Source organism: Fistularia commersonii, chromosome 3, assembly GCF_037954325.1.
Source record: "Fistularia commersonii isolate RoL2024-O1a breed Wild chromosome 3, RoL_Fcom_v1.0, whole genome shotgun sequence".
NCBI lineage: Eukaryota > Metazoa > Chordata > Actinopteri > Syngnathiformes > Fistulariidae > Fistularia > Fistularia commersonii.
The window spans coordinates 26,204,895-26,225,099 of record NC_141286.1 but is presented as its reverse complement, the minus strand read 5'-3'; the positions used below and the strand labels follow the sequence as shown (position 1 = coordinate 26,225,099).

The window sequence follows — 20,205 nt, the reverse complement described above, 5'->3', positions numbered from 1 at the left end:
GAGAGAATGAAGGTAGGAGAACATGGAGAGAACCAAGGTAGAAGAACATGGAGAGAACCAAGGTAGGAGAACATGGAGAGAACCAAGGTTGGAGAACATGGAAGGAATGAAGGTAGGAGAACATGGAGAGAACCGAGGGTAGGAGAACATGGAGAGAATGAAAGTAGGAGAACATGGAGAGAATGAAGGTAGGAGAACATGGAGAGAATGAAAGTAGGAGAATGTGGAGAGAACCAAGGTAGAAGAACATGGAGAGAACGAAGGTAGGAGAACATGGAGAGAACCAAGGTAGAAGAACATGGAGAGAACCAAGGTAGGAGAACATGGAGAGAATGAAAGTAGGAGAACATGGAGAGAACCAAGGTAGAAGAACATGGAGAGAATGAAAGTAGGAGAACATGGAGAGAACCAAGGTAGGAGAACATGGAGAGAACCAAGGTAGGAGAACATGGAGAGAACCAAGGTAGGAGAACATGGAGAGAATGAAAGTAGGAGAACATGGAGAGAACCAAGGTAGAAGAACATGGAGAGAACCAAGGTAGGAGAACATGGAGAGAACCAAGGTAGAAGAACATGGAGAGAACCAAGGTAGAAGAACATGGAGAGAACCAAGGTAGGAGAACATGGAGAGAACCAAGGAACATGGAGAGAACCAAGGTAGAAGAACATGGAGAGAACCCAGGCTGGAGACAATAAAGGGAATGAAGACAGGAGAACAAGGTGAGAACCAAGGTAGGAGAACATGGAGATATAATGGGAGATGTAGTTGTGAGGCTCTCAAAACAAACCCAGCAGCTCCCCTGAGCTCTGAAGACGACGCTAGCGCTAATGCTAAAGTCAAAAACAGCAAGTAGGGAAGGTCATCTGAAGACTTCAGCGAGAAGCCAAAGAGAAGCCAAAGAGAAGCTCTCCGTCACTGGAGGTGACGTTGCGGCGGGTTGAATCCCGGGTCAAGGTGATCCGTCACCGCCGCAAACTTTTCACCTTGAGCTTTATTGCCGCTCGCCGGCTGACAGCCGAGTTTCCCCGACGCCGCTTCATTATTGATGAAGCGGCGGGAAATGTGGGGTCTGATCGGCGTGACGGGGGTTTTTTATGTCCTGGCCTGATGTAGCGCTCGCTACGACCTCTCTGCCGGGAACGTCAGAGGAGACAAGTTCAACCGCTGGAGGAACCGTGGTGGAGGTGGAGTTTATCTTCAGAGGTCGACCAGGAGCCCGGAGAAGGTGATTCCCAACGCTAGCAGATCAGATGCTAACATCTAAACCGCTTTAGCACTTCTGATGACGTTTGACTGAGTGCTTGTTATTAGCCATTCATCATCCATCCATCCATCCATCCATCCATCCATCCATCCATCCATCCATCCAATCATCTGTTCATCCATCTGAACATCCATCTGAACATCCATCCATCCATCCATCCATCCATCCATCATCCATCCAATCATCTGTTCATCCATCCCTCCATCCACCCATCCATCCATCCATCCATCTATCATCCATCATCCATCATCCATCCATCCATCGTCCATCCATCCATACATCCATCCATCATCCATCGTCCATCATCCATCCATCCATCCATCCATCCATCCATCCATACATCCATCCATCCATACATCCATCTATCATCCATCATCCATCGTCCATCATCCATCCATCCATCCATCCATCCATCCATCCATCCATACATCCATCTATCATCCATCATCCATCCATCCATCCATCCATCCATCCATCCATCCATCCATCCATCCATCCATCTTCTGGATGTGGAGCAGCAGCAGCTCTCTGAGCTCCACCTGGGTGACGTTTTCTCCACATGTCTCCTCCCTTCTTCTCCACCTTCTCCATCTCCACTCCCAGTATCTTCACCCCCCCAAACTCCCTTTTCCCCAAAGAAACCAAGCTCTCCACGTTCTAGAAGTTCTAGACGTCCTCCTACTCCAACGTCACCCGCGAACCGATTGCTTCATCTCCGGGATGCCGGCTGGATTTAATCCCTGGGATTAGCGCTGCACTACAAAATGAATATTCCAAATCTGAAAGTCATTCAGGGAGTTCAGGCCCCACCAGACGACGCCGTTGTGTAACTTCTCGCCGGAGGTCCAGGAGACCAACGCCGCCCCTCCCCTTCTTCCGGATTCGCTGTATTTTCCCCGCAAATTTGTTTTCCATCTGTTATCTCCGGGTTGGATCGTGGAACGCGGCAGAAGAGGGCGAGATGTTATCAGCCGCCTCCGTTTTCCAGGCGGGAAACCGTTTCAATTTTCCGCGACGTGGAGAAGAAGGGAAGGGGGGCGAGATATGAAGAGGCAGGGAACGGATCTCCGGGGAAATTCTCCTTTATCTCCTGGAGCTCCTCCTCCTCCTCCTCCCTGGAGAATCCAGAGGGATTCGGGGGGACGTATAGTGTACTTGGCGTTTTTCTGCTCCTCCAGCCCAGAAGAACGAGAAGAAAAGCTTTTGTTGCCTCCACACACACACACACACACACACACACACTGTGATACCGGTAAACTAGGTTGGATGCTACTAAAAAGAACAACGAATCAGATGTTCCTCCTGCTTATCGGTGGTGACACTCACCTTGGCGACCCTGTTGGCGACCTCCCGACCCACCATCAGCCCCTGGACGAAGGTCCTGGCGGCGATGAAGGCCCTGGTGACCTGGGCCTTCAGCTTCCTGGGGGCATCTCCGAAGGGTTTGAGCTGGTCGGCGTATTTACTGACACACTCCAGGTAGTCGTCGCTGAAGTGGTACTGCGAGTTGAGCAGCTGGAACATCCTCTCCAGCAGCCTGGTCCAGAAGTCGTTCAGCATCTCCTCCAGGTTGACGTTGCCCCCCGTGTAGTAGCGCTTCAGCTCGGTGAAGAGGTCCTGGAACACCTCGGAGCTCTGCAGGTACAGCTTCCCGTACGTCCTGGAGAACAAGCTGTTGAGGGACTTCTCTGAATTGTCCAGCAGCTCCAGGAAGAACTCTGGATGGACGATGGATGGATGGAGAAGAAGGGGAGAGATGGAACAGAGCTGAGTCATCAAGCAGGTCTTGCAGAAGAAGATTGTCGGCATCGTATGAAAACAACACATCCACGTCCAATGGCAGCTCTGCCACCTCTGCTATGTGTGTGTGAGTGTGTGTGTGTGAGAAAATGGGTGGATGTGTGTGTGTGTGAATGTATGAGTGGATGTGTGAATGGATGTGTGTGTGTGTGATTGGATGAATGGTGGAGTGTGTGGAAGGATGAATGTGTGTGTGTGTGTGTGAATTGATGCGTGGATACGTGTGTGTGAGGGGGGGTGTAAAAACGAGTGTGTGCGAATGGCTAAATGTGTGTGTGGATGTTTGACAGTGTGTGTGAATCGCTGAATGTGTGTGTGAAGGTGTGTGTGTGTGTGTATGTGTGATAATATGTGTCAATGGCTGAATGTGTGTGTGAAGGTGTGAGTGTGTTTGAATGGCTGAATGTGTGTGTGGATGTGTGTGTATGTGTGTATGAATGGCTGAATGTGTGTGTGAAGGTGTGAGTGTGTGTATGAATGGCTGAATGTGTGTGTGAAGGTGTGTGCGTGTGTATGTGTGACAGTGTGTATGAATGGCTGAATGTGTGTGTGAGAGTGTGAGTGTGCGTGAATGGCTGAATGTGTGAGTGTGTGTGCATGTGTGACAGTGTGTATGAATGGCTGAATGTGTGTGTGAGGATGTGAGTGTGTGTGAATGGCTGAATGTGTGTGTGAAGGTGTGAGTGTGTGTATGAATGGCTGAATGTGTGTGTGAGGGTGTGAGTGTGTGTGAATGGCTGAATGTGTGTGTGAAGGTGTGAGTGTGTGTGTATGTGTGACAGTGTGTATGAATGGCTGAATGAGTGTGTGAAGGTGTGAGTGTGTGTATGAATGGCTGAATGTGTGTGTGAAGGTGTGTGTGTGTGTATGTGTGACAGTGTGGCTGAATGTGTGTGTGAGGGTGTGAGTTTGTGTGTATGTGTGACAGTGTGTGTGAATGGCTGAATGTGTGTGTGAAGGTGTGAGTGTGTGTGTATGTGTGACAGTGTGTATGAATGGCTGAATGAGTGTGTGAAGGTGTGAGTGTGTGTGTGAATGGCTGAATGTGTGAGTGTGTGTGTATGTGTGACGGTGTGTATGAATGGCTGAATGTGTGTGTGAGGGTGTGAGTGTGTGTGAATGGCTGAATGTGTGTGTGAAGGTGTGAGTGTGTGTGTGAGTGGCTGAAATCGACCCCACTGAGCGCGTGCGGTGGCGTTCTGCTCCCTCGCCGCTCCTCTTGCTGGCCTCCAGCTGAGCGTTCAGCCGTCACCCCTTCATTTGTCTAAAGCTGAACCTCCTCAGGTCCTCTTTCCCGCCCGCCTTGTCAACTAGACCCCAATCAAGGCCACGGAGTCCCTGCGGGTCCCGCATGCCACCGCCGCCGCCGCCGCCGCCGCCGCCGCCGCCGCCACGACTCATTGCGATCCAGCGTTTCAACCTGTGTTTCCGTTTTGACCTTGACAATGTTTTCCTGCAGTTCTTCATGTTTCAGCCGGATAAGCGTCCGGTTCTAAAGTGGAAAACACGGTAGAAGCGGCTTCGAGAAGGTTCTCCTTCCACCTCCGCCGGGTTCTCCGTGTTCTCCTGTGGGTTCTCTCCAGGTTCCACCCACAGTGCAGCAGATTGGTTGAAGAACTCATTTTGCTCCGGGGGCCTAAACTGATGTCAAGTGGGCAACCGGTAGAATCATAGTGGAACTACCTAGAAGTAACACCAAGTCCAAATTTTTCCTTTGTTTTAGTGGAAAGGAGAACAAGTAAGTGATAAAAATCTTTCTATGTCACGAACTGCAGAGAAGGTCAGAGGCGCTGGATTGTGTTTTTGTAGACCTAGAAAAAGGATATGACAGGGTGCCAAGAGAGGAGCTCTGGAGTGGCAGAGAAGTATGTTAGACTGGTGCAGGACATGTATGCTCGCTGTGAGACAGTGGTGAGGTGTGCTGTAGGGGTGAGAGAGAAGTTCAAGGTGGAGGTGGGACTCCATCAGGGATCAGCTCTGAGGCCCTTCTTGTTTGCAGTAGTGATGGACAGGCTGACAGATGAGGTTAGACAGGGATCTCAAGGGACCATGATGTTTGCAGATGACGTTGTGATCTGTAGTGAGAGCAAGGAACAGGTGGAGGAACATCTAGAGAGGTGGAGGTATGCTCTGGAAAGGAGAGGGATGAAGGTTCGTCGCAGCAAGACAGAATATATGTGTGTGAATGAGAGGAACTCAGGAGGAACGGTGAGGCTACAGGGAGTGGAGATCAAGAAGCTGGAGGATTTCAGGTACTTGGGGTCAACAGTCCAGAGCGTAGGAGAGTGGAGAGAAGAGGTGAAGAGACGGTCCAAGCAGGTTGAAATGGGTGGAGAAAAGTGTCAGGGGTATGAAAAGAACGAAAGGAAAGGTGGGGGAGACACTGGTGAGATGATCTACAAACATCTACAATGACCAAAAGACAGGAGGCAGAGCTGGAGGTTGCAGAGATGAAGATGTTGAGGTTCTCTTTGGGAGCGACCAGGATGGAGAGGATCAGGAATGAGTCCATCAGAGGGACGACACATGGTAGATGTTTTGTAGAGAAGATCAGAGATGGTTGGGTCATGAACAGAGGAGGGAGAGTGGATATATTGATGGACGGATGATGGAATAGGAGGCCTAGAGGAAGACCAGAGAGAAGATTTATGGACGTACAACCTGAGATTCATGAAGAACAGTAAGTGCCATTTCAACAACACTAACCCTCAGTCTGTCTTCTCAGCTCTTGCTGCATTTTGTTGTATTTTTCACCACAGCGATTCTCATAGTGGCACTGAAACTTCCTGCCTCCACAGCAAGCATACCGGTTTCTCACCACCCTCAATGAACAAATAAGAAGTGGTCCATATTTCTTGGAAAACCCTGCACTCCATGTCCACTGTTCTCTTTTTTGACACCAACACCTCGGCGCTGAGGGTGTCGGAGCCGACGGAAAAGCAAGTCAATTTCTAACAATAGGTAAAAATGCGATTTAGAGACTCGGAAGCTGCATTGCTGCCATCTGCTGTAAGAGCAACACACAGTGTTGTGCCGTCTTGCTAGCAACTGCTTAAAAAATGTGCATCCCTTGCAGACGATATAAGAACTGCATTTTTATTTTAAAAAAGGGGTAAATGATTTTTTTTTAAATTTTGTTCAAATTGAAGATTTAGTCACCGGGCCGGACCCCATCGACCCACGGACCGGACCACACCGGCCCGCGAGCCGGACGTTTGACACCCCTGCTCTAAACTGAATGAGAATTTGCGTGGTCGGTTGATTGACAGCTGAGCGCCATAGTTAAGCCCCGCCTCCCCCCAGAGGACAGCTGGGATTGGCTCCTGTGAGCAGGATAAATCCAGGAGATAATCCAGGATATTTTCTTTAATAGCGATATTTCTTTTCTGGGGCAGCGGTTAGCGCTCCCGCGTCCCGGCCAGAAGGTCCCAGGCTGGATTCCCACGGCGGGGCCTTCATGTGTGGAAGCTCCATGACGTCAGATCTGCGTGGGGTTCCTCAGACCTCCAAACCCATCCAGGAGGTTCACCGGAGATCCCACATTGTCCAGACGTGTGAACGAGAGGGCGAATGTCCGTTTGGATGGTTCGGCCTCCATCAAGCAGAAGTTTTTGTTTTTTGGAGAACCGCTGATGATTCGGAGAGACGTTCTCCAGACGACCCGTTCCGTAAACAAAACGTCTTGATGTGATTTTAATCGCCGCTCCTTCAGACATCATTGCGGCGGCGCTCCGGCGTGCAGGAGTCGGTGTCTCTGGAGTCGAGTCGGCGAGTCGTTGACCTTCAGCTGAAGTTCTGCAGCGGCGCCGTGTTTCGCATCTGAACAGCTTCGGTGGAGACGGAGCAAACACCTCAGGTGGAGGTGCCGGGAATCTGAATCACGACCAGTTGGTCCGTTCATCCCTCAATCTTATCCGCCAATCACGGCTCGCCAGGCCGGGGCAGGAGGCGGGGCTTAGCGGGGCGGGGGCTGACGGCCGGCCAGCAGGGGGCGCCGCCGCGCCGCATGGAGCTCGGGATTGTTTGTACCGTTCGTTATTCGCTGAGACCAGCGCCTTCGCCGCTTTCAAACGATCTGGCCGTGCACGTGCATGTGTGTGTGTGTGTGTGTGTGTGTGTGTGTGTGTGTGCACGTGCAGCCAAACGCACCACCGGCGGCCTCCCGGCCCGGCGGAGCAGATGGCGCCCGCCACGACACGAGCGCGCTCAAGGTTTCCAACTCGTTACACAAGTGTGTGTGTGTTTCTTTTCTTTTACGTTTGCACCGTGGGCGGCAGTCTGACTGTGTGTGTGTGTGTGTGTGTGTGTGTGTGTGTGTGTGTGTGACCCCCTCCCTGTGACAACCACTTATCCAAACCATTACAGAGAGAAACTGCAGCTTTACTTCGCCTATTCTTTGGCCAAACCTAAATAAACAGAAGTACAGCCGTCCCTTAAGATACCAATTTAATTGGTTCCATGAGTGGGTTCTTATGTTGATTTTTTTATATCTTAAATGAATTTTCCCGGTTTAAAGTAACAGAAAACAAATTAAGTTGCCCTCACAAACTCACAATATGAGGATATTAATATAAAAAAGTGCTGAAAAAGAAAGATATTAATACTGTAAGGGACATCTAAAAGGAAGAATGATGTAATATTGACGTGAGATAGGGGTCGCACACACACACACACACACACACACACACACACACACACACACACACACCGCGTTCCTGCTTTGCATTTATTTTGTGCCTAATTTCAATATAAAGCAATTCTTGGTTTCGCCACTTGCTTTCTTAGAGCGCACGATAAAAAAAAAATACACCAATTAAACAGAAAGATGTGAGATGATGCCCCACACGAGGACCAACCACCCGGACCAAGAGGTCGAGGGACGCTGGACGCCGCCGGGCCAATTCAGAGGCGGCGGCGGCGGCAGGAAGCGTACTGGAGTTGTTGGCGCTCTCTTGGCGCTTTCTGTGCTAATTTAGAATTTTGATTTTCTCACTGTCGTATTTGTACCATGATTTTTTTTTCTTATTTTGAGGATAAAATTTGCCTGAAACTTAAAAAAATTGGATATAAAGTGATTTGTATCTTAAAGGGGCCACTGTATTTAGTTAGGATAAAAAAAAACAATAAAACAATTAGATAAAAAAAATATATATATACTGTATACTGCATTTTAATTTGGGTACTTCAAATAAAGGATGTACAAATATAATGACGTATCTCAATAAATAAATGAACCCAATGATTAGGGTTTTGATTAACAGAGTATCAACTAATCATGGCATCATGTAAAAGAAAGCAGGACACACACACACACACACACACACACACATGCACGCTAAATGTCACCACCACCGGTCTCACCAGAGATACATCCCAAATAATTCCTCACATTTTGAGGACTTAAGTCAGATAAGATCCAGATACTTTTATACGACTCGTATATATTAGTGACGGACGCCCAAAGTAACAACTTCATTAATTTGCATGATTAATTTGATGCAATCAACTCATGCAATGACTAAACATCCAAAAATCTGACTGAACTGAGACGGCTGAGTCGAAACAACAGGTCGGCGTCTGGACAGGAAGTTCCAGGAGGCGAGACAGGAAGTGGATGTCGCACTGTGCAGGAAGAGGTTTCCCTTCCAACAAAGCACTTCCTGGTTCGAATACCAGGTGGACGCCGAGCAGGACATTTGTCGGAGATTCTTCTGCAAGGACTTCTTGGCCAACTCCATCTATAAATATCTATCCATACATAATATACGTAAAAATACATCACTTCCTTTCCCAGGTGTCTCAGCCAATCATCTGCCTCCATCTCACCCTCTTCTCACTGACTTCCTGTCTCTTCCCTCCATCATAAATCTCTTCTTTGCTCTTCCTCTCGGTGCACGTACATACACACTCACCGGCCACTTTATTAGGTACACCTGTCCGACTGCTCGTTAACACTTAATTTCTAATCAGCCAATCACACGGCGGCAACTCAGTGCATTTAGGCATGTAGACGTGGTCAAGACGATCTCCTGCAGTTCAAACAAGCATCAGTCTGGGGAAGAAAGGTGATTTGGTTGTTGGTGCCAGAAGGGCTGGTCTGAGTATTTCAGGAACTGCTGATCTACTGGGGTTTTCACGGACAACCATCTCCAGGGTTTACAGAGGATGGTCCCAAAAAGAAAAAATATCCAGTGAGCGGAAGTTCTGTGGGCGGAAATGGTCTTGTTGATGCCAGAGGTCAGAGGAGAACGTCCAGACTGGTTCCAGCTGATAGAAAGGCAACGGCGACTCAAATAACCACCCGTTCCAACCAAGGTAGGCAGAAGAGCATCTCTGAACGCACAGGACGTCCAACTCTGAGGCAGATGGGCTACAGCAGCAGAAGACCACGCCGAAATTGAGGCTACAATTTGCACGAGCTCATCGAAATTGGACAATAGAAGATTGGAAAAACGTCGCCCGGTCTGACGAGTCTCGATTTCTGCCGCGACATTCGGACGGTCGGGTCAGAATTTGGCGTGGACAACATGAAAGCATGGATCCATATTTTCTTGGCACTCTTTGGGCCCCTTGGTACCAATGGAGCATCGTTGCAACTCCACAGCCTACCTGAGTATTGTTGCTGACCACGTCCATCCCTTTATGACCACAATGTACCCAACTTCTGACGGCTACTTTCAGCAGGATAATCCACCATGTCATAAAGCTGGAATCATCTCAGACCGGTTTCTTGAACATGACAATGAGTTCACTGGACTCAAATGGCCTCCACAGTCACCAGATCTCAATCCAATAGAGCATCTTTGGGATGTGGTGGAACGGGAGATCGGCATCATGGATGAGCAGCCCACAAATCTGCGCCAACCGTGCGATGCCATCATGTCACTATGGACCAAACTCTGTGGGGAACGCTTCCAGCACCTTCTTGAATCTATGCCATGAAGAATCGAGGCGGTTCTGAAGGCAAAAGGGGGTCCAACCCGTTACTAGCATGGTGTACCTAATAAAGTGTCCGGTGAGTGTATATATGTAATATCAAGAGATGATAAGTTGAAAATTAATTGTGATTAATCTAAATTAATTCATGAATTAATCCGATTAAATACACATAAACCCACTCGCAGGGTATTTTGAAATGACAAAGGAATAGAAATGCCTGTCGAAATCTTCGGAGGTGAATTTCTTCTCGAGTGGAAATGAACGACTACATTTCAATGCGATTGATCTCAATTAATCAAGCGTCCGACGCCGTCTTTTCTTCAAGCCCTTTATCTCTTACCGCCATTCCTATATAATCTATACCGCTTACGGCGAGCTCAGGGTCGCGCGTCCCGTCCCGTTCTTCATTTATATATTCAAATAAATACCAGACAGCAGCCATTCAAGTATTAGACAGAGGCGAGGTGATGTCAAGGCGCCGCAGTAACTATTCATGCGTGTTCTGTCCCTGCACATTTAATACAGAGATGTATTAAAACCTTCACCGAGGCTCTTTGTGAATTCTTTTTTTTTTATCACGAACCCACAAAAGCCCCGGCTCTGCCTCGCATCGCATCACATAAAGAGAACCCTCGTCCGTCGATTATCCTCCTTCTTCACCCCGTGGAGACGTTTGAACGTATCCCCACTTCCTGTATTGTTCGACGCTCTATTGTTACTTTACCCGATATCCCCCCCCCGATGGGGATCAATAAGTAATGATCTTATCTGAGATGAAGTTTTGAATATAACGGTCTATAACGGCGTTTCCTCCCTGGAAGAACGGCGAGCCGAATCAATTTTCCGTGAGAACGGGACGCGGCGTTCCAGGGATATCTGGCCTAATTACCGTAAATAATTGTGATGATTAATCAAGGTGACCTTTCCTCGGCTCTGTAATAACACTTAACGCGACGCGGGGAGGAAAGTCATCCCTTCCATAATTTTTTTTTTTTTTTTCCGAAATAGATTTCGAAAATTCTACATTAATTAAAAACCTTATTTCGGTTCATGCTCCGGGAGGCGGGAGGGCTATTAACTGGAAAAGAGAGAGAGAGAGAGGAAAAAAAAAAAAAGCTCGACACAGATAATTTTACATTTCACAGCTTTTTAGCCTCGCCGGATAATAAAAGCGAGCGGCGTTTGTTGCCAGCTGGTGTGCGATCACAAAAGAAACACCGAGGATTATTATGGGGACGGCGCCGCCGCTTGGAGACCCTCCCTCGCACTCGCAGCCTTCCCGTTAGCATCCAGAGCTATATTGTTAGCAGAGCTAGCAAGGTACCATGCACAGCCATTAGGTTAGCATACACAGCTCAGGAGATAGGATCCAGAGCTATAAGGTTGTTAGCAGAGCTACAAAGATAGCATGCACAGCTGCAAGGTTTTGATCCAGAGCTATATGGTTGGCAATCAGAGCTAGCAAGGTACCATGCACAGCCATTTGGTTAGCATACACAGCTCAGAGGTTAGGATCCGGAGCTATAAGGTTAGCACGCAGAGCAAAGAGGTTAGCATGGAGAATTAAGAGATTAGCGTGTAGAGCTGAGAGGTTAGTGTGCACAGCTAACAGGATGGGATTAAGAGCTATTAGCTTAGCATGCAGATCCTGGTTCAGGATCCTGAACGTGAGGCCGGATGAACCTTCCCTTCTCTTTCTAACCAGACAAAGATGGCGGACGGAGGAGGAAAAAAAGATCCTCGGAGGTGTTTCACCTCCATTAGCAACATAAACAAGGTTCTCCCAGACGAGGAACTCCCTGTACTTCTGATGAGTGTGTGTGTGTGTGTGCAGCCTTACACACACACACACACACACACACACACACACACACACACACCTGCCCGAAGCTACCGAAGCTGCAGTCGAACAGGGAACGTAAGAGAGGTGCTGGATCAGACTGTAAACAGGTCGCCGCCGCAAAGTGTGTGTGTTTTCACCGACCGACTCGCGATTGCACTTTCACCAGGGGCGTTTTTGGTGTGTACGTGCACGGGTGTGTGTCTGTGTCTGTGTGTGTGTGTGTGCGTGTGTGTTTGTTGACAAGTTACTAGGAAACGTTACTGAGGAAACGTCGAAAATATCTCGGATCTCCGGATGCTGCTGCTTCTGTAAAAGCTTCACACTCGGAGCTCCACAGCGGGTGTGTGAGTCACGTCTCGCCCGCCGGCAGCAGCGATCCATGAGCCGCCCTGATGTTCCCTGCATCGACCGGAAGTCCTTCCTGAACGTCCGTGGTCAGTGAGCCGAGGATCAGCCGGATGATCATCTCTAGACGATCACAAGCTGAGGTCCTCGCACGGGGACGTGTTTGAAAGCTAAAGCTAAGCGGCTACGGCGGCGCTTTCTGCTGACGGACCACCGACGATGTGATTCCCGGGACGACGGATGAAAGCTGACTTTTGTCTGGTTGTTCGAATTGTTTTTGACAAACTTACCAGAGTCCTCACGCTTTGCTTCACCTGCTGGATTTCTTCATTCATTCATCTAAACCGTACGTCCTCGCTAACCTCGACGGCACCGGTCACCCTCGTGTTCACACATCTGGACGGCGCAGGGTCTCCGGTGAACCTCCTGTGGGTTCGGACTGCGTGAGGAACCCGGAGAACCCTGAGGAACCCAACGCAGACACAGGGAGAACATGGAGACTCCACACAGGAAGGAACCCTGTGGGAATCCAACCAGACACCTTCTGGCTGGGAGACGGAAGCGCTAACTCAAGCGCTATCTGGTGGTGGACTTCAGGAAACGGAGGACCGGTCCAAACCTCATCTCCATCCATGGACGAGTACAAGAACCTGGGCGTCCATGGGGACCATAAACTGGATTGGACCAAAAACACAGATGTCAGAGCAGCTGGTCTTTGTCAGGAGCTTCTCAGGGTCTGCAGAGCGACGCCGCAGGTGTTTGCTCCCACGCTGGTGCCCACCTCATCTTCTACGCTGCTGTGAACCCCTCAAGCCTCGCTCCTCTCAGCCGGCGGAGGAAAAACAGGTTTTATTTTCCATTTCTGGGTCACCTCTCCCTTTAATGGCGGCGCCGTCACAGATCGGGCGCCGCCGCGCGAGGGTCGCTAGCGCCGCCGCGCGAGGGTCGCTAGCGCCGCCGCGCGAGGGTCGCTAGCGCCGCTGCGCGAGGGTCGCTAGCGCTGCCGCACAAGGGTCGCTAGCACCACCGCCGCCGCGCGAGGGTCGCTAGCGCCGCCGCACGAGGGTCGCTAGCGCCGCCGCCATCACAACACCGCCGTGCTTTTATGACCAGAGTAATCACATCTGACAGGAAGTGACCGACCCTGAGAGATCGCCGGCGAACCGGCCGCCGACCTCGTGATCCGGATCCCGTTACGGACGCCGCGTCCGGCTCGGTTTCCTGTTTCCACGGCGGGGAGGCGGATTCGACGCCGTTTAAGCCCCCGGGCGCCGAAAACCCATAAACAAGATCTCCTTCGTCAGATTCTTAGATCCGGGGTTCCTCGCGAGCGGCGGCGGCGTCTCCTCATCCCTTGGATACCCCCGTTGCCGTCGGCGACGGAGCGCAGACTGTCTGCCGGGTATAAATAGCAGGAGCGAAGCGGCGGGTTCAGATGTCGGCGCCGCGAGTCGACGGATGGAGATTCACGGCGGGAAAGCTGCTGCTGCACGCCGTGTTTTGTTTTGACAAAGCAGATGTTGGCTGTCTACATGCGAGGAGTGTGTGTGTGTGTGTGTGTGTGTGTGTGTGTGTGTGTGTGTGGTGCTGCCATTGATTCTATTTCCATTTGTTTACAAACAAAACAATATATGACAAGAGAAAAGTCAACGTCAGCAGGTTCCATCAGCTGAACATTCAACAAAGAACCTGGAGAGAACCCAGGGAGGGAACCAGGAGAACATGGAGAACCCACGCAGGAGAACCAGGAGAACATGAGAACCCATGCAGGAGAACATGGAGAACATGGAGAACCCATGCAGGAGAACCAGGAGAACATGAGAACCCATGCAGGAGAACATGGAGAACATGGAGAACCCATGCAGGAGAACCAGGAGAACATGGAGAACCCATGCAGGAGAACATGGAGAACCCATGCAGGAGAACCAGGAGAACATGGAGAACCAATGCAGGAGAACATGGAGAATCCATGCAGGAAAACATGGAGAACCCATGCAGGAGAACCAGGAGAACATGGAGAACCCATGCAGGAGAACCAGGAGAACATGGAGAACCCATGCAGGAGAACATGGAGAACATGGAGAACCCATGCAGGAGAACCAGGGGAACATGGAGAACCCATGCAGGAGAACATGGAGAATCCATGCAGGAAAACATGGAGAACCCATGCAGGAGAACCAGGAGAACATGGAGAACCCATGCAGGAGAACCAGGAGAACATGGAGAACCCATGCAGGAGAACCAGGAGAACATGAGAACCCATGCAGGAGAACATGGAGAACATGGAGAACCCATGCAGGAGAACATGGAGAACATGGAGAACCCATGCAGGAGAACCAGGAGAACATGGAGTAAACCGAGGTAAGAGAACATAGAGATTACAAAAAATGAGAGAACCCGGGAGGAGAACGTGGAGATCCTGCACTGAGTGATCTTCGGCAGGAGAACATCTAAAGACCCCGGGCAGGAGAACGTGCAGAGAAGCCGGTTCTTCTTTCCAGAACAACCAAAGCCAGCCTGGCCTGCAGGAGGAACATCTTGAGAACCTGCCGCGACGATTCTGCAAACAAGCCGGACGCGTCAGAAGAACCCTGGATGGACGACGGAGCTCCACGTCAGGAGGAGGAGAACCCGCGGAAGGTCAGCCGGGTCGTTCCCGCTCAGCCGTCCAATCGGACGGCCTTAAAGCGGCGGCGAAGGTGAGGAGCTTTGATGACGCCGCCGTTTTCCCATCTTCTCCTGACGCGGCGGCGCTGACAGCGTCAATAAAAGGGGTCTCGTAATTAACCCCGCCTCCAAATCCTCGGCGGCCATCTTGCCCCCCTCGGCTGTCAATCAAACGCAGCTCGTTTGAAACGTCTTCGGAATTAAATCGTCTCCAGTTTAACAAAGTTCTTTCTTTTTTCCATCCAATGCGGCGAATCGGTGGCGAATCGTCGGCGGGTCCGGAAGAAAATCCAGAATTTTTTTTTTTTTTTTCAATTTGGGGGCTCGTCGGCAGATGTTTCATTAAACTTTGCTGATTGGTGTCCAAACGGACCATCTGGGCGTTTTCAGGAACCAATGAGGCTCGTCCTCGCCGGCTTCTTTTACAAGAGACTTCGTCTCAAGGTCGTACCGACCAGATCCGCCCGTCCATCTTCAGACCTCCTTTTCTTCCCTCCAACTCCAGACATCTTCTTCCTGGAACACCTCGTCCAGGAGGCTTCCCGAGCAGATGCTCCTCCGTGCTGAAGTAGCAGCTCCTCTTCCTTTCTCCAAGGGAGAAGCTCACTCATTCACGATCCGCCCGCCCTCGGAGTCTCCGACGGACGGTTTGGAGAAGATGGAGAACTTCGGAGGACCGTTTTACAGCCCAATCAGGACGGGTTGTAAATAGACCAAAAGGGCGATTGGGAAACTCGCGCCGCCATCGGGACGAAGGGGGCGGAGCCTAAGGCCCGACAGACGCACCTTCCCTTCCGGCAGGCCGGCGCGACAGATGTAGCCTAGGAGATCATTAAATCCCGACAAATGTTTTGGATCCACGGAACACGGTCGACCAGCTGGCGCCGCCGTCCATTAGCTTCCCGCCGCGCAGGTGGTCGCCGGCAGGAAGAGCACTTATCATCCGTCCCTCCGACTTCCACCTTTCTGTATTTATTTACTCGTTAGCCGAGAAGCTAAGCTTGAGCTGAGAATTAGACGAGGGGATCCCAAGTGACGGACAGAAGAATGCGTTTTTAAGGTTCGCCGCCGTTTTCAGCCCGGCGCTCTGAAGGCGATCCGACGCCGACGAACCCGAAAGCGGCGAGCGGCGAGAAATGGGACGCGGCGTGACCTCGACGGCAAATCTGAGCCGGTGGATAAAGTATTTATGCCTCCAATCTCTGCGCCTTCCAGGCAAGGACATCTGTTTTCTCTGGAGAGACGGCAGTATTACCTTAAACTCCCTGTTACAAAGAGACGGCGCAGCGTGGGATGAGTGTGTGTGTGTGTGTGTGTGTGTGTGTGTGTGTGTGTGTGTGTGTGTGTGTGTTGGATCGGGGTCTCCGCTCTTCATCCGAAATGGAGAGGAAATCATTTGACTGAACCTACAGATTCTCTACGGCTCGGAAAAGAATAAACCTCATCTACCAGTCTGTTTTATGCAGGAAGTGAATGAATGTAAAAAAGGAGGAGATTAGTGTGTGTGTGTGTGTGTGTGTGTGTGTGTGTGTGTGTGTGTGTGTGTGTGTGTGTGTGTGCAGTTGGTCCAAAGAGAGAGCGGGAAACTCAAAGAAGGTCACGGCTCGGGTGATTTGACGTCCAATCAGCAGCTACCAGTAGAGATGCTAAGCGTTAGCAGGGGCTTCCAGGTTAATGGTCTCCGTTATCATTCCTTCCTTCCTTCCTTTTCTTTTCTTCCTTCCTTCCTTCCTTCCTGCCTTCCTTTCTTTGTTCTTTCCTTCCTTCCTTCCTCCCTTCCTTCCTTCCTTCCTTCCTTTCTTCACTTCCGTTCCTTCCTTCCTTCCTTCCTTCACTTCCTTCCTTCCTTCCTTCATTCGTTTGTTTGCTGCTTCACTTTATCCCCTTCCTTCCTTCCTTCCTTCCTTCCTTCCTTCCTTCCTTCCTTCCTTCCTTCCTTCACTCCTTCCTTCCTTCCTTCCTTCCTTCCTTCACTCCTTCCTTCCTTCCTTCCTTTTCTTCCTTCCTTCGTTCCTTCGCTCCTTCCTTTGTTCTTTCCTTCCTTCCTTTTCTTCCTTCCTTCCTTCCTTCCTTCCTTCCTTCCTTCCTTCCTTCACTCGTTTGTTTGCTGCTTCACTTTATCCCCTTCCTTCCTTCCTTCCTTTTCTTCCTTCCTTCCCTTCCTTCGTTCCTTCTCTCCTTCCTTTGTTCCTTCCTTCCTTCCTTCCTTCATCATCTACACCACTGCACTCTGTCATGGAGCCTATCCCAGCTGTGATTGGACGAGAGGTGGGGTTCCCCCTGGACCAATTACAGGCCCACATACAGAGACATGCAACCATATTTGGACTGCGGGAGGAACCTTGAGGAACCTGGAGGAACCCTGAGAACCCTGAGGAATCTGGAGAACCCTTAGGAACCTGGAGAATCCTGAGGAACCCTGAGGAACCCTGAGGCACCCTGAGAACTCTAAGGAACCCCTAGAACCCTGAGGAACCCTGAGAACCTGGAGGAACCCTGAGGAACCCTGAGGCACAGTGCGAACCCAGAGGAACCCTGAGGCACCCTGAGAACCCTGAGGAACCTGGAGAACCCTGAGGAACCCAGAGAACCCTGAGAACCCTGAGGAACCCTGAGAACCCAGAGGAACCCTGAGGAACCCTGAGAACCTGGAGGAACCCAGAGAACCCTGAGGCACCCTGAGGAACCCTGAGAACCCGGAGGAACCCTTAGGAACCCTGAAGAACCTCATGCAGACGTAGCCTGTAGCCCCTGTGGGAACCCACGAAGCGCTAGCCGCTGCTCCGCTGGGCTCCGTTACTAAACTAATGATCTAAATGTTTGCTTAGCTTCTTCTGGCGCCGTCATGTTTGCCTCCTCAGGTTAGGATTCTTAAACACATGAACGCGGTCGGCGGCGCCGTGCGATTTGACAGCGTCAACACAGCAGAGTTATTTTATCTCTCTAGATGGTATGATTATCTCCCAGAATTGGGCCTCTGTGGATAATTTCCTCCGGAGCTAACGGCGGTATCGGCGTAGATTGAACTTTGAGGAGTTCCTGTCATTATCTTAAAGCACTAAATTAATCGTCCTTGAGGAAATTAATTACCTTTTTTTTTTTTTTTTGGCGCCGCCACGCTTCGTGCAGAAGGTGATTTAGAGTTAATAAAAGCAGAAAAAAACTGTCAGCGCCGCCGCCGTCCCTCATTTTTCAGGCTAATAACTCAGCCGAGGAGCCGGGTCGCCGGGTTTCTCCGAGGACGCCCCGATCCGTGCACGAGCGGGGAGGTTCTCCGGAGGAGCGCCGCCGCCGACAAGTGTTTCCGTCTGCTGTGAAACGAGCGGCGGACTCGCTCCGCCGGGCCGGAGGGAGGAGGAGGCCGGGAAAACATCTCCCAGGCTGAGGCTGCTCAACGCAGGGAAGCTCTTTCAACGCCTCTCCAAACAGTCCACGCCAGATAGCGTTCACCTAGCGACACGCAGGCAGGGGAGGCAGGAGAGGCCGTGCCTCACTTGCCAATCATGGAAAACAGAGGGAAATGGTTCTATTGATCGGTGATTTGTACCAGAAAGGTATTTTTCATTTCATTTCACCAGTTTTGGATTGTGTTTTATTCAAAATGGCTGGATTTTCAGATTTACTGTTCAAGGCGAGGCTGCCATCTGCGGAGCCTCAACATAGATTGTGCAGTGGCGGCCGACTGCTGGCGTGCTCTGCACTGCTGTCTCTGTATGTCGCTATTAAAATGTTTAAATACTTTTGCTATATAACCTACATTTCCAAACCGTCAACAACTGTACGTGTGTTACCCGTTTTTTGTGCCGAGCGATGATAAAACGGCTGCGAAGAACCACTAAGTGAGGCACGCCGTTCTCCTGCCTCACCAGCCGTGAACCTCACCGCAACCTCACCCGTTCACAAGTCGCTTAACATACCGCCTGAGGAAATCCGGCTAAAACTGGAGAGGGAACCGCCAACCTTCCGGCTGGAGAGCCGCCTGCCGAACCAGCTCAGACGGTTGGTTCGATGATGTCATTGCTTAAAAAGAACTGGATAGACCTCTGGGATGAGGCCTGGAACACCTTCGTGTGAAGAAACTCAAGTCCTGTCGCTACAACAAAAAGATTTCGACAAGAATTCACCGAGACCTGGATCACTGAGAACCTCCACGGACTGCACAATTTGAGATGACCTGCGCAAGAGTTGGAAAAGACGGCCAGGAGAGTCCAGCACTTAAGAAGTTGAAACTACTTCAAGTGAAGAAATTCAAGTCCAGTCGCCACGACAAGAAGATTTGGACAAGAAATCACCTAAAAAGACTCTTGGATGACGTGATGGTCACGGACAGACCGCGTGTTCCTGCCTCAGAAGCTGCATGTTGACACAACAAATGGCTTTACATGTGAGGCTGCAGAGCGCGGCGCAGCCAACGAACTTTTCTACTCGGGTATAACTTAGGACCGCTACGGACCAGGAAGTGAAAGGAGCAAACTGGACGGACGCTGAGAAGGCTCGGCTTCACATGGTGCATATTCATCGCAAGGTAAAGCACGTAAGCGCCGCCGCCCGTCGGAGTGACGACCCTCGTTTTCCACGAGACCCTCCGGTGGCAAAAAGGGTGCCGTCGGGAAACACAGGGAACATTTACGAGGTTCCTGCCACGATCGGTCTGGTCTAACCTGGCAGTGTGAGGACGACTGAGGTGGCCTCTGTTTCTATCTCACAAGCTTCTTTTCTTGTCGTCTTTTCCCTTCATGGGTGTCCACGGTGAATCCACCTTCTCTGTCTAACCCTATTCTCTGGATTCTTGTCACACCGGCTAACTTCATATCCTCTCTCACGATGTCCACCAATCTTCTCTTCTTGTAGACCTCCTGCTTGCCAGGTCCACCCTCAGCAACCTTCTACCCAGATCTTCACCATGGTTTGGGCATGAACAGAGCAGTGTTCATGCCCAAACCATTTCAGTCATCTCTTCAGTCTCGGTCATACATGTCCTGCACCCCTGTGACAAATTATTTTTTTTCCCTTTGGGCTTTTCCCTTCAAGGGCCTCCACACCGAATCCATCTTCTCCATCTAACCTTTTCTCTGGATCCTCTTCTCTCACATCAACTAACTTCATGACGGACTCATTCCCGATCCTCTCCATCCTGGTCACTCCCAAAGAGAACCTCAACATCTCCAGCTCTGCCTCCTGTCTTTTGGTCATCGTCTCGGTTTGTAGACCTTCTCACCCGGGTCTCCTCCACCTTTCCTTTCATTCTCGCTGACAGTCTTCCATCTCATAGTAGCGCTGACACCGTTGTACATTTTAATATCCTCGGTCAATCTGCTGTTTAAACGCCATGAAATGTCCTTGTGA

The 20,205-nt window shown here is 50.5% G+C and overlaps 1 protein-coding gene across 4 annotated transcripts in view; it reads right to left on the bottom strand.

Moving 5' to 3' along the window:
* LOC147235985 (glypican-6-like) overlaps window positions 1-20,205 on the bottom strand; it is a 123,162-nt gene that overhangs the window by 50,090 nt on the left and 52,867 nt on the right. For all 4 annotated transcript variants that reach the window (XM_086144380.1, XM_086144381.1, XM_086144382.1 and 1 more), the window contains one exon: window positions 2,592-2,983. In XM_086144380.1, the coding sequence (XP_086000506.1) occupies window positions 2,592-2,983 (392 nt within the window). The remainder of the gene's footprint in view (window positions 1-2,591; window positions 2,984-20,205) is intronic.